Source organism: Acanthopagrus latus, chromosome 11, assembly GCF_904848185.1.
Source record: "Acanthopagrus latus isolate v.2019 chromosome 11, fAcaLat1.1, whole genome shotgun sequence".
Lineage (NCBI taxonomy): Eukaryota > Metazoa > Chordata > Actinopteri > Spariformes > Sparidae > Acanthopagrus > Acanthopagrus latus.
This window is the reverse complement of record NC_051049.1, coordinates 12,833,200-12,852,733: the sequence shown is the minus strand read 5'-3', so window position 1 is coordinate 12,852,733 and position 19,534 is coordinate 12,833,200. Positions and strand designations below refer to the sequence as shown.

The window sequence follows — 19,534 nt, the reverse complement described above, 5'->3', positions numbered from 1 at the left end:
TTAGTGTCTGGCTCTGTGGGCGTCCAGGTCACGTCCTCCCTGCGGTGTGAATAGTGCACCAGAGGCTCTGATTACATGAAGGTGCCTGCATGTGGATCTGAGCTCCGCACTGTCTGCTACAGGACTAAACAAAGCCACTGTTAATCCAACTGACCGCTATCTGTCTGGACCTATCCAAAACTGCTGCCAAAATGAGTTTTTAACAGTTACGTTCTCAGAGCAACCTGACATGTAACAGCTTCTCAGGGTTTCACCAAAGTGGGTTTACTGTGCTGCTTGTGATGTTTAAGAACATTTCTACAGGTGGTTTTATGATGTGAAAGTAGCATTTGACTCCAGAGAGGGTCACATGCATGACTGGGCTGCTTGGTGATTGCCTTTAACACAAACAAGAGGCCTGCATAAAAAATAAAGTGATATAAACATCTTACCACACATTTAAAATAGCATCAGCATGAACGGGTCAATCCATTAATCAAAACGTTTTTCTGTTATTAGCATATAAACTCAGTTGTCACTTTATATTAGGTACACCTAGCTGATATTAAGTCCACCTAATTTTTTATAAATAGGGTGGACAGAATACTAGAAACACATCCAAAAGAAAATAATGCACCACATTTAAACAGCAGCATAAAAAAATGCCCATGAAAATTACAACTTTAATAAATGTAGGATTTAGTGCAGACTATTGTCTTGGAGGGCATTCATTTTTCAGCTTCTTGCACCGAATACAGCTGGTGTGCCACGTATGTCATCAAGAACACGACAGAAATCAAGGAATAGTAGAAAGCAAGAGATCGTATACCTCGTCAGACTACATCCAGAAGAGAAGACAGAAAAACAAATAAACAAATAAAATGCTGAATTAGACACATTGATCTGCTGTGTATGTACTAAAGCATATAGTGACACATGCTTTTACTGACCTTGTGTGGAAAAGACCAAATATTATATTAGCTACAAATATTTTACCAGAGGCTGATAATTTCCATTACACCAAGCCCCCCCCAATAGTTTCTTTTTTAATATAGTTACTTCAGTTTTGACTGAACAATGACTGAGAACTGCTTGAACAGACACTAATGCCAAAGTATTAAAAATTCAGCATCCTGGTCTTAAATGTGTTTTATAGCATCACAACTGAGAAGGGGTGAAAATAAGTGTGTCCACCTCTGTCTTGTGTTTCCATCACAGCAGACTGGTGCTGAAGCCGATAAACTTCTGAGTATACTGCAGAGTCATTTGACTCGGAAATCAACGCTGATTAGACTCATTCACATTAAAAAGAAAATCCAGATTGTTAGTGGGATTTCTGTCCAGTGAGAAATTGGTGTAATAAACTTACAACTCAGCACACAGAACATTATGCAAAATCGACATAAAAAGGAATGAAACGCAAATATCATCATATCTTCCCACAACCACGAAAAGTCTGTTATAAATAATAATATTGTATCATGCAGTCATATCTCAGTACCTTTAAGTGATAGAAGCTCATAGTTTATTCTTGCCATCTCTCTGAAACAACATTGGCAGCACAGTTCCTATGCCAATTATCAGCAAGAAAAAAACGCCAGTCAATCCAATTAAAATGGTTCATACCCGCAAACCTACCTGCCAGGTTAAACATGCGTCACTTGATATGTGAAAAGAAGTCTGATTACACAATCTGTTCTTATGAAGACTGTTGCTATTGTTATGAGCCACGGTGCCACAATCAGCTCTCAGTTGTGGCTGCATGCAGTATGACGATTGCTGGAGAAGCCTGCTGGAAGGTTAAACAAATCTTTCCGGGAAACCTAATCCGGGCCAGCTACAACAGTGCACTGTCATATTAAAACTGGACGAAGAGGATGGGATCACAAGCTCGCTCTTGTTGCCAGCCGTGTCCTTAATCTCATCATTCTTTTATTGTTCATCCTGCTCGATAGTTCTCAGTACCAGTGCTTGGCAAGAGGGCAACGATCCAGGTGTTTTGTAACACGAGGTGTAACATTGAACGGCTGCCAGCGGCGCTGATCACACCGTCTCAAAGGGCGGATCCAGGGGTGATTCATGTTCCCTGAGTGGCTTGTTTTGTCTGGGTCAGTGCTGCTCAAAGGGGGTTCACACAAGCTCCAAGGGTGATAATGGTGGGTTGTCCTCTCTTTCAGAGTACACAGAACATGCACCCACATTCATTCAAAATTCAAATGGATATCAAAAAGGATAACATGGTAGAGATGTGGTCAGCATCATAACATTTGGGGTCTAATTATAGCTGCAGCGATTATTCATTTCATTGTTCAGCTAATGGAAAGAAAACTAATCCATCTTTCAAGCAACGACTTTAATTTTTTGCAGATTCCAGCTTGTTAAATGTAACAATTGCTGCATTTCTTTGTCATTTATGATAGTAGATTAAGAGTCTTCGGGTTTGGGACTGTCTGTCAGACAAGATAAGCATTTTGAAGACATCACTTGTAATAAGCATTTTTCACAATGTTTTGTCTTTTAATGACTGATCAATGAATGGATTGATCCTGAAAATAATCAGCAGTTTAATCAATAATGAAAATAATTGTTAGTTGCAGCCCATGATAACCTAATCTGGTCTTGTTTCACTATTATTTTTTCTTCAGGTTCTATTTCATCATTCATGACAAAAGACAATTCTGCATTGATTTATATTTATCATTTTTGAAAAAAAAGGTCATTGTGAAAAGTAGACAAAAAAAGTAAATCAATGCAGACATAAAGAAAACACATGTGCAGGAAGTACCATTGCACTGAAAACAAAAAAAGTGGTGTGCATGTTGCCTTTGACTCATGACCACAAATGGTCTTCCTCAAACCATTTTGGTTGACATGTTTCCATCATTTGTGATGAAGAAGTTGTCATATCCATATAGAATGAAGTACTGGTTGTAGATAGTGTGCAAATACTGTTTCAAGTTTTAGGACCATGAAACACGAAGATGTTATAAATGACTCACCACATTTTGAAATATTCAATAAACACAATCCCATTCCAATAAAGTTGAGACATTATGTAAAACACAGTGAAACAATTAGATCATTTACTAATTTTTCTTACTTGTCTTCATACAATATCAGCACAAAATATTCAATGTTTTTCCTCATCATCTTCATTGATTTTTGTTGACATCTGTTCATTCTGAACTTGATAGCAGTAACATGTCTCAGACAAGTTGGGACAAGGGCAACAAAAGTAAAGTTGTGAAATGCTCCAAAAACACCCGTGTGGAACTTTTCACAGAAAAACAGCTTCAGTGGTAACAGGTGAGCGTATATGAAAGGAGCTTCTTCTAAAGGTTCAGTCATTCACAAGAAAGGATGGGGCGGGGTTGATTTTATAAAGGATATTTATATGTGGACTTGGGAACACTTTGTGAAACTATTGTCAGTAAACACAGCTCTTTTGCAAATTATTGCATTCCCTAAATGCTACAAAAAAAATCATCTAATTCAACAAGAATGTATTGAAAAATACTTGCAAGCTGGCAACATATCTTGATACAGAGGTCCAGTCGCTCAGTTGTTTACCGGTATGTACCAAAGTACCTGAACGTGTTGGTTCAGTCATTCTAGTATTAAGTGAGATTGTTGAGCTTGTGGTGAGCAGAACAGTCAGAAGCATGAGTGAACACAGACAGACAGACAGGCAGACACACACACACACACACACACACACACACACACACACACACTTGTGTGTACAGAGGAGCAGCAGTAGCCACAGGGGTTAGAGGGGCTGTGGACAAGGGCTGTACAAAAGAAGTTTGAAGTGGGACAGAAGGGGAGGGAGAGAGGGGAGATTCTGGCCAGCACAAATCAAAGCAGGATGAGAGGAGAAGAGTGAGGGGGTGGGGACCGTGTGAAGGTGTGCCACGAGAACAGAGACTGGAGGGAGGGGGAGGAAGGTGGGGCCTCCACAGCCAGCCCAAATCCCACATTCAAAAGGCATTCTGAGCACATTCCTGCACATCAAGCCCACCGTACAGTAATGCAAAAAGAACAGCCAGCTTTTATACAACTATTGGTCCCGAAACTGTGCCAAGAAGGTTAGTCAAAACATCACATAGTCTTGTATTTTTTTCAGACATCGAGTGTCAAAAAAAAAAAAAAAAAAGTTGAACTTGGCTAAACTTTGGCAACAACTCAATGCACAGTCATCTCACAAAACACTGCACTGGTCAATCCACTACATGCGAGTACAAGTCCCTAGTAGGTTTCTTTTTAGCGTGAACCACTCAGCTCAACCATGCAGAGTGTAAAACATTTGTGGCAGAGTTTTAAAATCCTGTTTGTTTTAGAAGTATTATAAACATCTCTGTGGTGTTGCAGCATCTGATAAACCTTCAAACTCACGGATCTATAACCCAAACTGCCTTTCCTGGATTGTATCTCACTGTTTCAACTGCGGCTGAAGCAACCTTTGCCACTTTGTTTCAACACAGTGCTGTTTTCTCAGTGACCCGAAAAACGATACTTGCGGGGAAACATCAGCACACAAGCTGTAAAAACAACTCACCTGTGGTACTGAGTCTGAAGGAACTGAAACTCCTCCTTGATGCGGTCCAAAGTTTCTGGGTAGGTTAGTTTCAGTGACTGGGGTGTCCCCGAGGCTGCTGCCGCCGCCGCTGCTGCAGCTGCCACCACAGAGGCCGAGGACCCCGGGGGTGGCTGAAGAGGTGCCTGGGAAAAAAAGGAGGCAGCTGACTGAGAGATTTGACTTGAAAGTACATGATAGTTGCATTCAATTCTTTAAAACTGTGTCAAAATCCTTGGGCCAATGGCTTGACAAATCTATGTGCAATATGTTAAAAAGAAATGCTTCACTCAAGCAGGAGGCTCCATCTGAGGAGGACATAAAACAACCACAGAGAGCAAACATGAGCACCACATCTGCACATGCACGCCATCATGCTTGTGTGTAACTATAGCGAGGGGCTGTTACAGAGACACTCATCGGAAGCAGAGCCAGATGTGAATGTGTTACCGAGCTTTGGATGGGAGGGCTGAGAGGTACAAGAGCTTCTTAGCCAAATGAGCACACTTTGTTTAATTGCGAGTCTGAGTAGAAGAAAGAAATAAAGAGAGAAATAGAGCAGTGGGAGGGAGAAAAGCGGGCGAAAAAAAAAGGGACCCCATCGTGGCTGAAGAAGACCCCTCCCCACCCTGTGCTTAGTTTCCCCATCTCTGCAGGGTTCAGAGCAATTAGGAGACTACAACCATAGGGGTAATGCTGTAGGACAGGCAGACAAAAGGGGGCTGAGAGCTGGACGAGGAGGGTGGTGGGGGGGCTGTCCGTCTGTCAGTCTACTTGGATCTCTGTCAAAATAACACAGTGCAGAGGCCAACAGGGGCCCGGGACAGCCGGTTCACAGGCTTCACGATGGTCAAGTATGACGGTGAGGTTAAGTGATAGTAATATACTTTAATTTTCTCACAGGAAAGCGCCAACTGGTTTTTAATGTGGCTCCGTTAGTTTATTAGCGGCCAAATTTTTGCCGGTGATTCCAACAGTTTGTGCTCTTTTCCCAGCCTGTGATGGGAGGTGTGAAGACTGCGAGAGGACAGAGTCAGATGCTACGCCAAGTGGGATTGCTTGATCTGATAACAACCCCAAATAGCGAGTATTACCTAACAGTATAGAATCAAAAGTTCTAAGAATAAGCCCGTGATGCAAAAGTAAATCGGGTGGCTTTATGATGCAGATCGAGTTAAATTTTTACAGATTTCAACATTTGTCATTCAAAATTTCTGTTAAAGCTCAGTGTTAAGTGGACACTGTTACAATCCAGTTGCACTTTTGTTGAACTCCACACACACTTCTGCTATCTGGAGACTTAACTAATTTAGCTTTAATGTGCTTCCTTACCTTGTAGACATGTAGCTTCGCTTGCTGTAATCACACATATAATCTATTATAAATCAAGAAATGCAGCCCTGTAATTTTTAGACACTGATCTCTGCAGCGATGTTCATTCCAGCATTTGTCAAACAGAGTCTGTTTGTGGGTTATGAAACGCTAAACTAGCCTGACTAGACAATGAAATGGTAATGTAAGGTTTTCTTTTGAGCTTGTTTGTCCTATTTAAAAAACAGAAAAAAGTTATCTCAGCCTTTGCAGTTTTGAAGGTAGAAAATATTTCTGGAGCGTCACAGCAAAACAGGGTTGCAGCATTTTCCTAATCAACCGAAGATGGAGACTTTTGCCTCTGCTTATCTTGTACCTTCTTTTTCCATACATCACATTTCGACTCCTACAGAGACTTCAATTTAATTGCATTCATTTAGGGGAGCTCTACCAACCTAAAGGCTACCTGATTCAATGCAATCTATGAAATGACCCCCTTCTTTTTGACTCAGGCGAATCATGTTCTGGTTCTGGGCTGGTGCTGATTTAGGAGGTGGTCCTTCCATTAGCATGAGAGCAACTGTATAATCACATCATTCATTCACGGTATACGTCTTCCAATTTCCCAGCATTGCTATGAACAACTATAGTGAGACCGCTGCTGCTTTGATTTGGCATCCAGAGAGAAAATGTTTGGTTTGGTCTCCCAAAGTCAGAACACGATACACCATCTCTGGTTTTTAGTGGCGATTATGAGCAGTTTTAGTTGGTCCTCGGTCTTGATAACCCAACCCCCAGCCCCTGAAGTAAGTGGTTCTTTGTTCTAGACCAGCAAAGACCAGTCTCCACCAGTCAATCTGGAACCCGTTGTCCTGGCTGAGAGCCAGTTCTTTATCTGTTGAAACACAAAGAACTGGTTCCAGAGTCGGCACTGGCTCTGAACCAGCACCTGAACCATCTTAGTTGAAAAGGGGTCCTTTTTTGTGAATTTATGTTGCACAAGTAAGGACATAATGCTAAAAAAGGGATGATGAGAATAAAATGGCTACAAAAACAACCTGCCCACTCTTCAGAGTTCAAAGACAGTGGGCGTACATGTGGGCAGGCCTGAACAACAGCAGCAACACAAGTCTCACATCAACGATTCCTGTCATGGGTTAATGATGTTTAATGAACAAGTTAATCACAACATCGCTCAACTCCAGCGCCAAAAAGAATGCCGTGGGGGGGAATATGAAAGATGCTTGGGGCATCTGCATGTCGGCATGACGAGAGCAGAGCGTGCCCGCGTCTACAGTTTGTACATGCATGTGTAAGGAAATTTTAAGTGACTGTGTGAGATGAATTGACAAAGAAAAAGCAGAAGGTGTTTCAGCAGGTGAAACATTATCAAAGAAAATACAGACAGAGGAGAAAAAAAAGACGGAAAGATGTGAGTAGAATAAAGAGAAGAGATGGAAGAGAATAAAAGAAAGATGAAATAGAAAGTAAAATTGGAAAGATAATATGGGCAAGGCTAACAAATTCTTTACCCAAAAGTCAAAAAATATACAGAGAAAATGACGAAAAAACTGAGAATCTATTTTGAAAGGAAATGAAAATAACAGAAGAGAAAAAAGACAGAGGAGAGAGAAGAAGAAAAGAAAGGACCAAAAGAGAAGATAGGAGAGGGGCTGTGGCCTCATTGTTCCTCTTTCTAACAAGCTGCTCTCAATCTGTCGGCCAGATCCCCTCCTAGAGCACAGACAGCCACACACACACACACACACCCCTTTTCCTTTACACAAAACCAACCATTACACACACACATTTTCTGAGTGTTGCTCACACATGCACACTTCTTTTCTCACACAAAAACCCATGATTACGCACACACACACACACACACACACACACACACACACACACACACACCCCTCCTGTTTCACACAACTTAGACGCACACACATACACACAGAGCAATTACTCTTCACAAGGGGAAGAAAAAGAGCACCAAGGCCATTTTATAGGAGGATGGAAGAAGGAAGAAAGAAGCGACCATCCCTCCCATCTCTCCTATTTATCACTCCCCTCATATTTCATGGCTTTCTTTTTTAACATGGTCATGTCTCCAGAGGACAGGTGAGAGGAGAGGGAGCATCTTCCTCACAATTTTTTTTTTTTTTTTTTTTTTTAAAATGGAGGCCCAAATGGTCTATTTTCAGGTTTTTAAAAAGGTAATGGAAAAACCACTGTCTCTCTGCTGGCTCAGCCACTCAGGACCGTATGCACAACTCCAGTCTGCTGGTTAGGTTTGTTATGATGAATCACACCAGACTAGACTGGACGCATGTGATGGATGCCATCTCTGAAACACAGGAAAATCATGGAACCCATCCCAGCATTTATAGCCCTTTTCCTCCCACCAACCACAGCTATTAGTCTGCCCCGACTTCTGATCCAGCAAACAGCTGAGCAGGCTTTAAAATGAGAGGTCAGGTCGTCGAGCTGACCTGGTGACTTCTGGGAATGGATCTAGGCTGGGAGCCTCACCTGATAATCCAACACTCAGTTATTCCGTCCCTCTTGGCCGTGTCCCGGCCCGAAGGCAAACAAGAGACATGCCGTCTGCCCTTGAACAAAGCTTACATAGACTGAAAATCGCTGTTACACAATTACAGGCTAGATCTTGTGCGGCTCATACAGGCGTAGAGTCAGGTTCTGTAATACGATGGACGGATTGCATGAGGTTGGACGGCAAGCGCTTTTCTCTGATATGATTAGAGATCATCTGATTACTCATCGGTTTAGAGTAATCAGTGGGGAGGTGTTTACAGGCCCTGAGCAGTCCAGCACCACCACTGTGACATGTCCCAGGCCTGAGAGCCAGCTGGGAAAGCTATAGGCTAAATTTGGTGGTGTAAGGGCACCTATTGCATTGAGCTAAATGAATAAAATACCAGATATGACCCTGTCACATCAGATGTATAGGTGTATAGGCAAGCACATATATATACACACACACATATACACACACTAATCTCTCTCTCAGCCCTGGAGGGCCTAAGTCAATTGCAATGATTAAATGAAGCCCTGATGATGAGGGGATGAGAGAGAGAGTGTGAACGAGTCATCTACAGGAATAGAAATGATTTAAATCAGACCTCACATCCCTTTAGTGGTGTTGGATAGGAAACAATCCAGTACACTGTTTTACATGTGCCAACGGATGAGAAACAGCTCAACTTCAACCACAGATCAGGTTACATGTTCTTCACATGCATTATATCCAAGGTCAGAAAGCCATGAATGCAAACACTCCATGTGAATGCACGGCAAAATGTGTGTGCATAAAAAAAGGAGCAGAAAAACATGTTGAAGGGTGACATGAAGGGACCGTTAACAGTGTGGCAATCACTGAATGAAATCATTCCTGTTTTCATTTGAGTTACCTCTAATTACACCGCAAGCAACAAACCACTATGACCTCACATCCTTGCTCCAACCCCCCACCCTCACAAAAACATGTGCACGCGTACACACACACAGACGCGACTACACGCCCACACATGCCCACTACAAACACTAAGTGGATTTGTGCACGACGCAGTTTTCCACAAGTATTTACAAGCACACATGCACTTTATTGTATTCACACACGACTGCAGGTCCTACGTCAACATTAATGGCAATCCGCAAGATGTGTCCCAATCCGCACTAGCCGCTCTGACCCATAGTTATACATAATTTGCTAATGGAGCAGGGCAGGGGCCATCACCATTATGATGTGGTTCTGTGACCAGAGGAATATGAGGTTTTCATGTAGGAACACTCCTTCTGTGTCTTTTTGTATGACTGGAGGGGATTGAGGAGGGAAGTAGGTTTCTCTTGGATGACCTCTCACATTTTCCCATCTTTCTTTTGCAATTTCCACCACTGAAAATGCATTTTTCACATGCAGCAATGAAGAAGAAAAAGACAAGTCTTTCAAGTTCTTTCTTACAAAGACGCTCCCACTACTTTGTAATGTTTGTTGTTTATTTTCTGCTGTATAGCTTCCCTCATTACAGATCCTGCTGCACACTGATCTAGCTCGGCTTTGATCGGAAAACCAAGCATGAAACCAACACTCAACTCCACTGGTGGCAAAACAAGTTTAAACTCAACATCAAATTTCGCCTGTTCACAACAATAGATAAAGAGTCGACAGCTATGCCATTGCGTTTTGAGACTGTCCTGGCAAAGTGGTGCTTTGAGCTAAATGCCAACATCGTAACAGCTAACTAGCGGTTGACCAACAGTGGATTTTGTGTGGCTGGTATGATAGTTTGGAGCAGGAAAAAGCTGATGGATGACTAATTGTCAGTAATACCTTGTTTTTTGTCTAGGATGTGTGGTGATTTAAACCAGCAGTGAGTTTATTTTGCATGAAAGTCACTTTGCTGCAGAGCTAATTTATGCAATGTAAAATGCCACAGGCCTAAACTAATAATGGGACTAGCAAAAAAAATGTTTTTTGTCTCCTTGACAGATAATAGACCCACATTTTTATAGTTCTTTTAAAAGTTCTTTTTGTTAAAGCCAAGTTTTTTGTGGATTTATGTAAACTTTACTTCACAATTATTAATCATCTTCTCTTTTATCACCAAAATCTGAAAAGAAAGGTGGTGGTAGTTTCTTCTATAACTGACCGAGTTAAATGGACAGACGATATGGTTTCATATTACAAAAAATTGTATCGTGGCTTTATGACCCCAGCAAATATCTTAGTCATCCAAAGAAATGGTATCATAGCATATCATGATGAAACTGTTGATTTACAACGTAAATACCATAACAGAAATATGTATGAGTTGTTCCTTACCAACTCATAAGAGGCCCAGGTCAGCTCATGTCATGGTTGTTCTTGAAAAATCATGTAAAGGTTAGTGTAAAGTTTAGTACTCTGAGCTAAATTTAGCGGTCTTGCAACCAAATTTAAATTCTGATCATCGCTAAGATTTTTGGTCCCATGTACAACAAGGGTATGTTTAGTAGAAAAGATCATTTTGAACGCATGTCTATTTTAACTTACTGCCACTGGATAAAAAGTCAGACGCACCATAAAAATGACTGGCATTCATCCTCCAATTTCGAGCTGATCGTACAGTAGCTGTTGAAACATAATGCATTTTAATTGAAACTCTGACTTGCTGGAGCCACAGAAGGTGCCAACACTTAGGATTCATCCTCTGGGCACCATCAACACATGTACACAATTCCATGTCAATCCAGCCAAATGTTGTTGAGATATTACGGTCTGTACCAAAGCGTGGGATCGACTGACTCACTGCCATCCCTAGAGTCATACTGCCAACAGGGCTGAAAAAATGAAAAAAAATGTAAAAATACCGTGCCAAGTGTTAAGATCACAGTTTTTTTATTTGTTTAATCGGAGTTGGATCTCCCTGTCTGTCTCTTTTAGCTGGGAAGATGCTGTGCTGTTGCCTCCCTTCATATAGCTCATTAGTCAGGCCACTAATTACACTGCTTACCCACAGAGTCGATCATCAGAGTAAACACCCACCAAGTCCTCTCTCTTCTGCTCGCCTCTCATCCAACTACCACCAAGGACACAGTGACAGTAGGTCTAACCCAGAATAACATTCCTGGATGTGCATCTTTGAGTATCCACCCACACATGCCAAAAAACACACACCTCCCCGTCTCTGAGGGTCCTTGAGACATGTAGACCAATAAACTGTCCTTCCTCAAAAGTGTTTGAAGTTAAAGATTATATCAAATCATTCAAACACGACTGTCAACATTCAGCTGTGATTTGGGTCGTTGAAGTGGCTTACGGGTGGGAAGAAAAGACGCGGGTTCGTTGTTCGTCGCACCCCCCCCCATCCCAATCCTCCAACCTTACATCAGGTGGCTATTGGCTTGGCTGAAGCATGCTGATAATCTCTCAATGATTCCTGCACTTAGAGGGGAGGGGCTGCCAAGCACCTGTTTCATTAGCGCCACACATCTCTCTTCTTCAGTCCCCCCACAACCCCTCCACCTCCTCATTCCTCTCTCCTTCCTCCCGCAAGCCTCGTTATTCAAATTTCCCTGCTGTCAGCCCACATTAGCGAAGCGCCACAGTTTGCCTGTCAGCTGGCTTAATTGCTGGAGGTGCCTTCTTTTATTAGGTAACCCCCTCCGCTCGTTTGTTCCCTCCACTGAGACACAACTCCACAACAGCTTGTGTAAACGCGAGATCCCTTCAGCCTCTTTTCCTTCATTTTCTTCTGCCTTCCCACTCTCTCTCTCTCTCACCCAATCTAATCGGTGCCTGAGCAAAGCAGGCGGGCTCCTGATCGATAGCCACACTCTCACCACTGGACAACAGTGGTGATAAAGAGCTAAAAGCATGCTAGGACTGGGAGAGTGGAGGCTCGCTTTGAGGACAGAGAGGAAAAGATCTCATCTCAGCTACTAAAGTGCTCTCCCCACAACAGCCTGTGTCTCCTACCTGACCATATCTATCTCCACTGATTAGATATTAATTTAGAAGAACCGTCCTTGAAGTGATTGGGATGATAAGAGGAAACGCCACATAGATTAAACTTCACTTTTTTTTTTTTTACTGTAAGTGTGTCATGGAGTGTGGGGCTCGCACTAGTCTTGGTCTCGACTTGGTCTCAACCTCAAAGTCTTGGTCTTGTCTCTGTTTCAATACACTCTGGTCTTGGTCATGACACTCTGTTTAGGTGGTCTCGCTTAAAAACTATCAGCATTTTGAAAAAACTTAGGACTGTGTTAAGTTCAGAATTGGGCACTTTTTGGATCTTTACATTAAGAATGAACTTGTTAGGTCTGCTAAAGGCCTCTCAATCAAAACAATGAAAACAAAAGACGTAGTATGATGACTTTTTGAAGTTAATATATCATTGTTAAAAAGCTACCATTGTCAATGAAAATCTATATGACGTGACCGGGGGAGAAATGTTTATGTTACATGACCACAACCAAATCAAAGGCACATTCCCTTGAAAGAAATTACCAATTTCTCTGGGTTTATAATCCAAGTACACAACAGTATACCAAAAGTCTAGTGGTTTTTGAACCTTTTTAATGCAGAAATGTCATAAATATTTAAGAAAATATATACATTTATTGTTTGTCATTGGCTAATGGTTATTGTTACAGTATTGTAATAATAAGTACAGTGACAGTGCTCCAAGGTCTACATGTTGTGGAGTAAAGTCCCCGGATGTCGCTTTGAATATCAGATCAAATGGACAACGGTAAACATCCGCCAAGATTTGTTCAACAGCGAACATTCAATTTGTAATATTGCACTGCTGGTTTGGTTTTAGATTCCACTTCTTAGGTGAAGCTAACTCATTATATGATAACAAAGAAAGGGTCTACAATGCTAGAGCAGGAACTGATAAAGACAAATATTAAGCCAAATGTCTGACTTTGGCATCTGAATGTGTTTAAGTCCCTGGGGACTGAGCTACATAAAAATGAGCTTTTCAAGATAATCCACTGGGACAGGCACGAGCAACAGTCAGACAATCAGTCATAAACAAATCCAGATGAAGTGTATGATCCAATCCAACGCATTTGGAAGAAAAGACCGGAGCAAACACATCCAAACTGTGTGTACCAACCCCTACAGTTACCATTTGTACATATAGCAGCTAAGTCTATGTTGAACCAGAAGAAGCTCTGAAAAGTTTAATGAATGTTTACAGAGGACAGTCTGGGTAGCAACCAAATCAGTGGTTAAAATGGTATGACGTCTTAGAGAGCTGTGAGATCACTGTTTGCCATGATAGCTTAAAAGCACACTGTCGAAATGGGTATGAATGACAGCAAGAACTTCCAGGATTCACTCACATTAGTAGTCCTAAAGCAAACCCCTCCCCCAGCCCAGGGTACTGTTCAGGATAACATGGTTGTAGCGGACTGTTGCTAATATTATGAATAATCTTATTGTGACCTTGGAGAGGGTTGGATGTATTTGAACACTCACTGACAATTAAATTATCTCCCACAGATTAGATCCGCTTTGGCAACAGAGGGATCTTTAAATCAATGGTTAGTATCATTACAGGCCAACAAAACAAGTTGGTAGTCTCTGATTTGAATACAATTTTATATATTCTGCTTGGATGCTTTCTTCCTCACCCACTTTCAGCCTTGTAGGTTTCTGTCACTGTGGTGGAACTGAAAGAAAATTAAGGCTTTAAGACAGCTGGCCATGCCTGCCATGTCCTATACACTTCTCAGCTAGTCTACTTTATCTGGCAAAAATCCCAAAAACCATCTGAGCACATACGAAGGCCTGAAGCATTTTCAAGAACGCTCCTCTGTTGTGTTTATGTCATGTAGGCACCATAGTGTCATTGCGTCTGTTCACATAATTAGATTATGAATCTCTTGTGAGGCTTGGGTATGTTTCTGTATTTAGTCAGGACATAAACGGAGTGTGCAAGATGTTCGATTACAGATGTTTGCATTGCACTTTAAGGGATAGTAATCTCTAGGCACCTCATCAGAGAGCAACAATGCTTTTATAAAACAATACTTGATGCATCTTTAAGCAACTAAATATGTTTAATTTCTGTGTTTTATTAAATTCTCATTTAGTACTTGAAAAACATAGTTTAATTGCCATCATTAAAATAAACAGATTTTTTCCATTATCTTTGCTCATGCTCAGTCATCCTCACCAAAACTCAAGAAGTGGCCTAGTTTATAATGTGTTAAGACTACCAGTGACGAAGCAATAAGCTACAGGTCATTGATAGAATGCAATAATTAAATGAATTGCCCACTCTGATAATCTTAATAACTGATTGAGCAGTGATTTAGTCTTTTTTTTTTTTAGCTAAAATGTCAAACATTCGCTGGTTGCAGCTTCATAAATATAAGAATTTGCTGCTTATCTTGGTCATTTATAACACTATGTGTCTTTGGGTTTCACTTTGGACTCTGGGAGGATGATTGTTTTCCTAATTGACACTGTATCTAGATTAATCTATAATGGAGATAATCATTAGTTGCAACCCTAGTTCATCATCCATTTCGTTCAGCATTAAGAAAAACGTAAACACTCAGCACAAAATTGTTATATAGAATTGTGATGTTGAGACCTGGGTTTGAAAATGTATATCTTCACATTGAGACAATTCAGGAGATTTGAGATGCATTTAAGAATCAGAGTTTTCTTCCAGCCCTAACTTCACACCATAGATATAAAAAGAAATGATGACTATACGCATGTGCTCTATGTGGTGGAAACAGTTTAGCCCAGAAATAAAGTTATCACCAAGTTCATATTTTACCTGAACAATCTTAAGAAGATTTGTTGTAAGAACTGATAAACACGCAAGTTTCATTATGTGCCAGATGCCACAACCTCTTGTTTGAGATCTGAACGTTCACCCAGTAATTTTCTACATGAAGAACAGCTATACATTTGTTAATATGGGTCAGGTATTTATGTAATATATGGGTCACATCCTTCACAGCAGACCAGTAGCCAGTGATGACAGGCTCCTGCCAGTCTTACATTTCAGAGATTAAACAGTTTGCCGGGTTGAGTGGCCCTTCACTCCGAGGTGCAAACAAGATCTACTGATGGGCCGATGGTGCTGCTGAGATCTGCAGAGAGGTTGAAATGAAACGAGGCCGCTGGCCTAAACATTCCACCCAGACCCGCCGCAGTCTGCTCCTCTCGCCCTGGGACGCCTGCCCATACATTAAGATGTGGTTTGGAGCTCTCACAGGAACACAGCGAGGAGAGGCTGGATGAGAGGGATTGGGTTTACAGTGCAAACCACAGACCCACAGTCTGCCTCCTGCCCTGCCTTCCTGCAGTCGACTACACTACATACACAGCTGCTGTGTGTGTGTGTGTTTGTGTTTGTGTGTGTGCTGTATGTTTGTGTAGAGGGGATTCGCAGGAATCACTCTGAGGAAGTACGGGGTGAAATAAAAGTTGCAATGCATCGTGGTAGTGCAATTTAAGCATTCTGCAAACACACCAACAATGCAGAATTAATTAAAGTGGCTCTCACGCACAAACACACACTCGCATTCACATTAAGTTATACGTCACAGTGGGCTTAATCTGGCTCCAATGCATGGGACATGAATGTCAAAACACTGTCAGGGGTGGGGGTGGAGGGATGTGGATGAGGGTTAGGCAAATGAGCAGGTCTTAATTGATACTTCACACAGCTGGAGGACCAGTGTTTATGTATTTCAGTCCGCTCAAAAGCTCTCCACCTTACTCGACTAAAACAAATTAAAGCCGTGCAGCATGAATATCTCTCTCTCGTGGAGATCCGTCTCCAAACACAGACAGCATGCTGATTTCAGTCCACTCTCTTTTCCTTTTTTTACAGCCACATACTGGATTAGCTTCTAGTCTCCAATCTTTCCTTGAAATAGAAGAAATAAGAAGAAGGAGGCAGATTTTTTTTGGGGGGGGGTGAGTGGTGCTTGAGAGGGGCAGATCATTGAGTGAAGGTGTCAACAAGCCATAGCTGACTCACCCCCCCCTCCACCCTCCTCACCCCTCCTGTGCGAGGAAAAGGGACAAACAAACACACACACTTCATCATCTGGGTCAACTCCACAATGGTGTGGAAATAGAAAGGAGGCTCCATGTTTCTAAACCGGCGGAGGTGGGCACCAAGGACATGAGGTTCACACACACACACACACACACACACACACACACACACACACAAAGCCACTCAGCAAAGTTGGACGCCGTTTAAAGGTGGACTAAAGATACACCTCCCTGACCTTCATGAAAACAAAGATCACACATTAGAGACTATGAAGGAGCCCTCAACACAAAAAGGAGTCCCCGGAAATACAGCGTAAGGATGACAAAGACAAACAATTTCGGCTTGTACTTTCTCACTGAGGCTATAACTAGAGGTCCAATACGGGTTTAAATAATCACCACACACATACACACACGTCGTATTCAACGGAGGTTCCGGGTTTGAAACAATAACCCGGTTAAAAATAAAGGCGTGTTAGACCGCTTCATAGTAGCGTAGCCTACTCACCGGTGGTCGGTTTTGAGGGAACATTGTAGCCGCCGACTTGTGCGTCTCCCTCTCTGCGTGTCCCTTCCCTCGAATTCGCCCTTCTTCTTTCTCGCTTCCCGGGGCGGAAAAGGCTTCTTCGTCGAGAAACGCGAGCGGCCGCCGATGCGCTTCTTGTCGGTCTCAGAGAGGCATTTGGCCCGCTTTCAAAGGCAGAGGCGAAGCTAGTCTCGGCTCGCTCATTCCTCGCTCCAACACTCCTTTGTTCTGGGTTATATCTCCAACCCCAAAACCGCACCGCGCCGCGCCGCACCGCTCGACGTGTAGTAGTGAGTGTTGGGGAGGGGGGACGACGACGGCGGAGGAACACCCGGTCCTAAGGAAGGGAAGCTTTTCCCTTCCGAGTCCTCAACTTCCAGCGAATAACGCAGTCGGTTTCCCCTCTCCGGTATCTCCTCCTCGTCGCCGCCGTGTGTAGCATAAAAAAAGGGCCAGAGAGAGAGAGAAGGGGGGGGGGGGATGTGGTTTCTGCTTGTGGCTTCGGAGACGGACACACCACCGGCACATTGAATGCAGCCGCAGCCTCTTTTGTCTCTGCACTCTTTTCACACACACACATACACACACACAACACTCCCCAGTCCCTCACTTCTCTCACTCCCCCCTTCTCTGATCCTCAATGGGACATAACATATGAGTAGCTTTCTTTAAGGAGGAGGAGGAGGGAGGGAGGAAGGGGGGGGGGTTCAGCTAAAGACACTGGCTTAGCACCCACCCCCCACTCACTCCACAGTTTGTTTTATCAGAATTAGTAACCTAATGTGTTTTTTTTCCTTTTTTGTATCAAGAAGCATCCAATCCAGCCTTAATTCTGAGAGAATATCACACAATGCTGCTCTTCAAATAGCCTCATGATGTTTGCGGGGGGGAACCTCTCGTTGCTGCTGCTGCTGCATTGTAATTAGCTTCATCCTCGTGAAGTCATGTAATTGAAAAAAAAAATCTATCCACGCATCAGGGAGAATTTTAATTTTTTTTGATTTTGGGGGGGGAAAGTGCACAGAAATGTATTTAGGACGAAGGGCTGCAGAGGAAATATTCAGTGATTGAATGAAAAATCTCCACGTGGGGCTCGGCCTCGGCACAGTAAACACTGCCATAGCGAGCCAATAAGCGTCGAGCGGGACCCACGTGGGGCGCGCTGACCGTTCGCTGATTGGCGGGCGCGGGGAGCACAGCGCTCCGCACGTCAATCAAGCGGAGCTACAACTTGCTGTGTGAGGTTAACCCCTTCCTGGGCACCGGGAGTGATTGAGGGGCTGGTGTTGGTGGTGGCTGTATCAGGATTCAGTGGTTTTCCTTTTTCTCCACCACAAGCCCGTCAATGCATTGAGAAAAATCGCACGCTTTTTTGTCCTTGTTGATGTGGAAATAAATAGACTCGAGCTCTAACTTCTGTATCATTCTGCTCGTTTTCTGGAAGTCAAAAAATTAATCATGATCACAGGGGAACTGACCGGGACAAGAAAAGACAGAGAAGATCTAAATAAGAGCTGGAGAAAGGCGCCAGACACCCCACACAAACAGCTGCGATAATGCTGCGACGATTGCATGGCCCATGTATTGAACCTGTGCATTGTTGTTACCTGGAAAAAAAAGGGGGGGTGGGGAGGAGGAAGAGGTGCGGTGGGGGGGACGAGGGGGGGATTATTCTGTAGACGAAGGGAGAAATGGTGGAAAAATTGGTATTCTGGTGGCACGACCCCTTTGGCGGGGCTCATAATTAGAGAGAGAGATATTGAAAAAGCAATTTCTGACAGTGGAAATCACAACCTGCCAGAGGTGGAGTTGGAAAATATAGATGGGTGTGTGTACGTGTGTTTGTGTGGATATGTGCGGGTGTGTGTATGTGTGTGTGTGTGTGTGTGTGTGTGTGTGTGTGTGTGAGAAAGAGACAGAGAGGTGGGGGGTGGGAGGGAGGGAGGGTGGGAGGAGGAAGAGAATAAAGGATGAAGGACAGCAGGGGGGATGCTGAGAAAGACGAGCCAGTAGGAGGGTTAGAGATTGAACGAGAGGGAGAGTGCACATGGGTGATGAAAAAAAAGAGTGTGTGTGTGTGTGTATGTGTGTGTGTGAGCAGACAAGTGAGGGAATGAAAAAGAGGGAAGGGTGAGGGGAGCAAGTGGGAGAGGGAACGAGGGAACGGGAGGGAGAGGGAGAGAAAGAAAGATTTTATTGCCATTTTTTCCCATGAATTTTAATGCACAGCACTGGTCTCCCTCCCGGATTTCTGGGATCACATTTATTAGAAAAAGAAAGTCATGAGGAATGCAGTGCTTTGCAGTCTGCTGCTGCTGCACGGGGAGATGTTTCATGGTGGTGTGTGTGTGTGTGTGTGTGTGTGTGTGTTTGGAGGTGGGTGCAGGGGTGCCTGCCCGGCTGGGGGTGCACAGGATGTATGAGGCAGCATCGTGCTGGGGGGAGGCATAATAATATAGATGATAGAAAATGATAAGTGAAGGACACATATTATTGCTATTGGCAGGTCAGATGAAGGAGTGTGCTGGGTGTGTGTGTGTGCGTGTGTGTTGGCTGAGCTCCAGTGATTAAATACACCAGGTCCACGGTGCCCTTCTCTCAG

General features: G+C 43.1%; 1 protein-coding gene across 4 annotated transcripts in view; it reads right to left on the bottom strand.

Moving 5' to 3' along the window:
* Positions 1 to 17,589, bottom strand: part of tle2a (TLE family member 2, transcriptional corepressor a) — a 45,235-nt gene extending 27,646 nt beyond the window's left edge. For 2 of the 4 annotated variants that reach the window (XM_037115291.1, XM_037115292.1), the window contains exons 1-2: positions 16,915 to 17,584; positions 4,538 to 4,701 (exon numbers count right to left, since the gene is read on the bottom strand). In XM_037115291.1, coding sequence (XP_036971186.1) covers positions 4,538 to 4,701; positions 16,915 to 16,938 — 188 coding nt within the window. In that variant the 5' untranslated portion in view covers positions 16,939 to 17,584. Of the gene's footprint in view, positions 1 to 4,537; positions 4,702 to 16,914 lie in introns of all 4 variants that reach the window. The other 2 variants (XM_037115290.1, XM_037115289.1) reach the window with 2 other exon arrangements.
* Between the last annotated feature and the right edge of the window lie 1,945 nt (positions 17,590 to 19,534).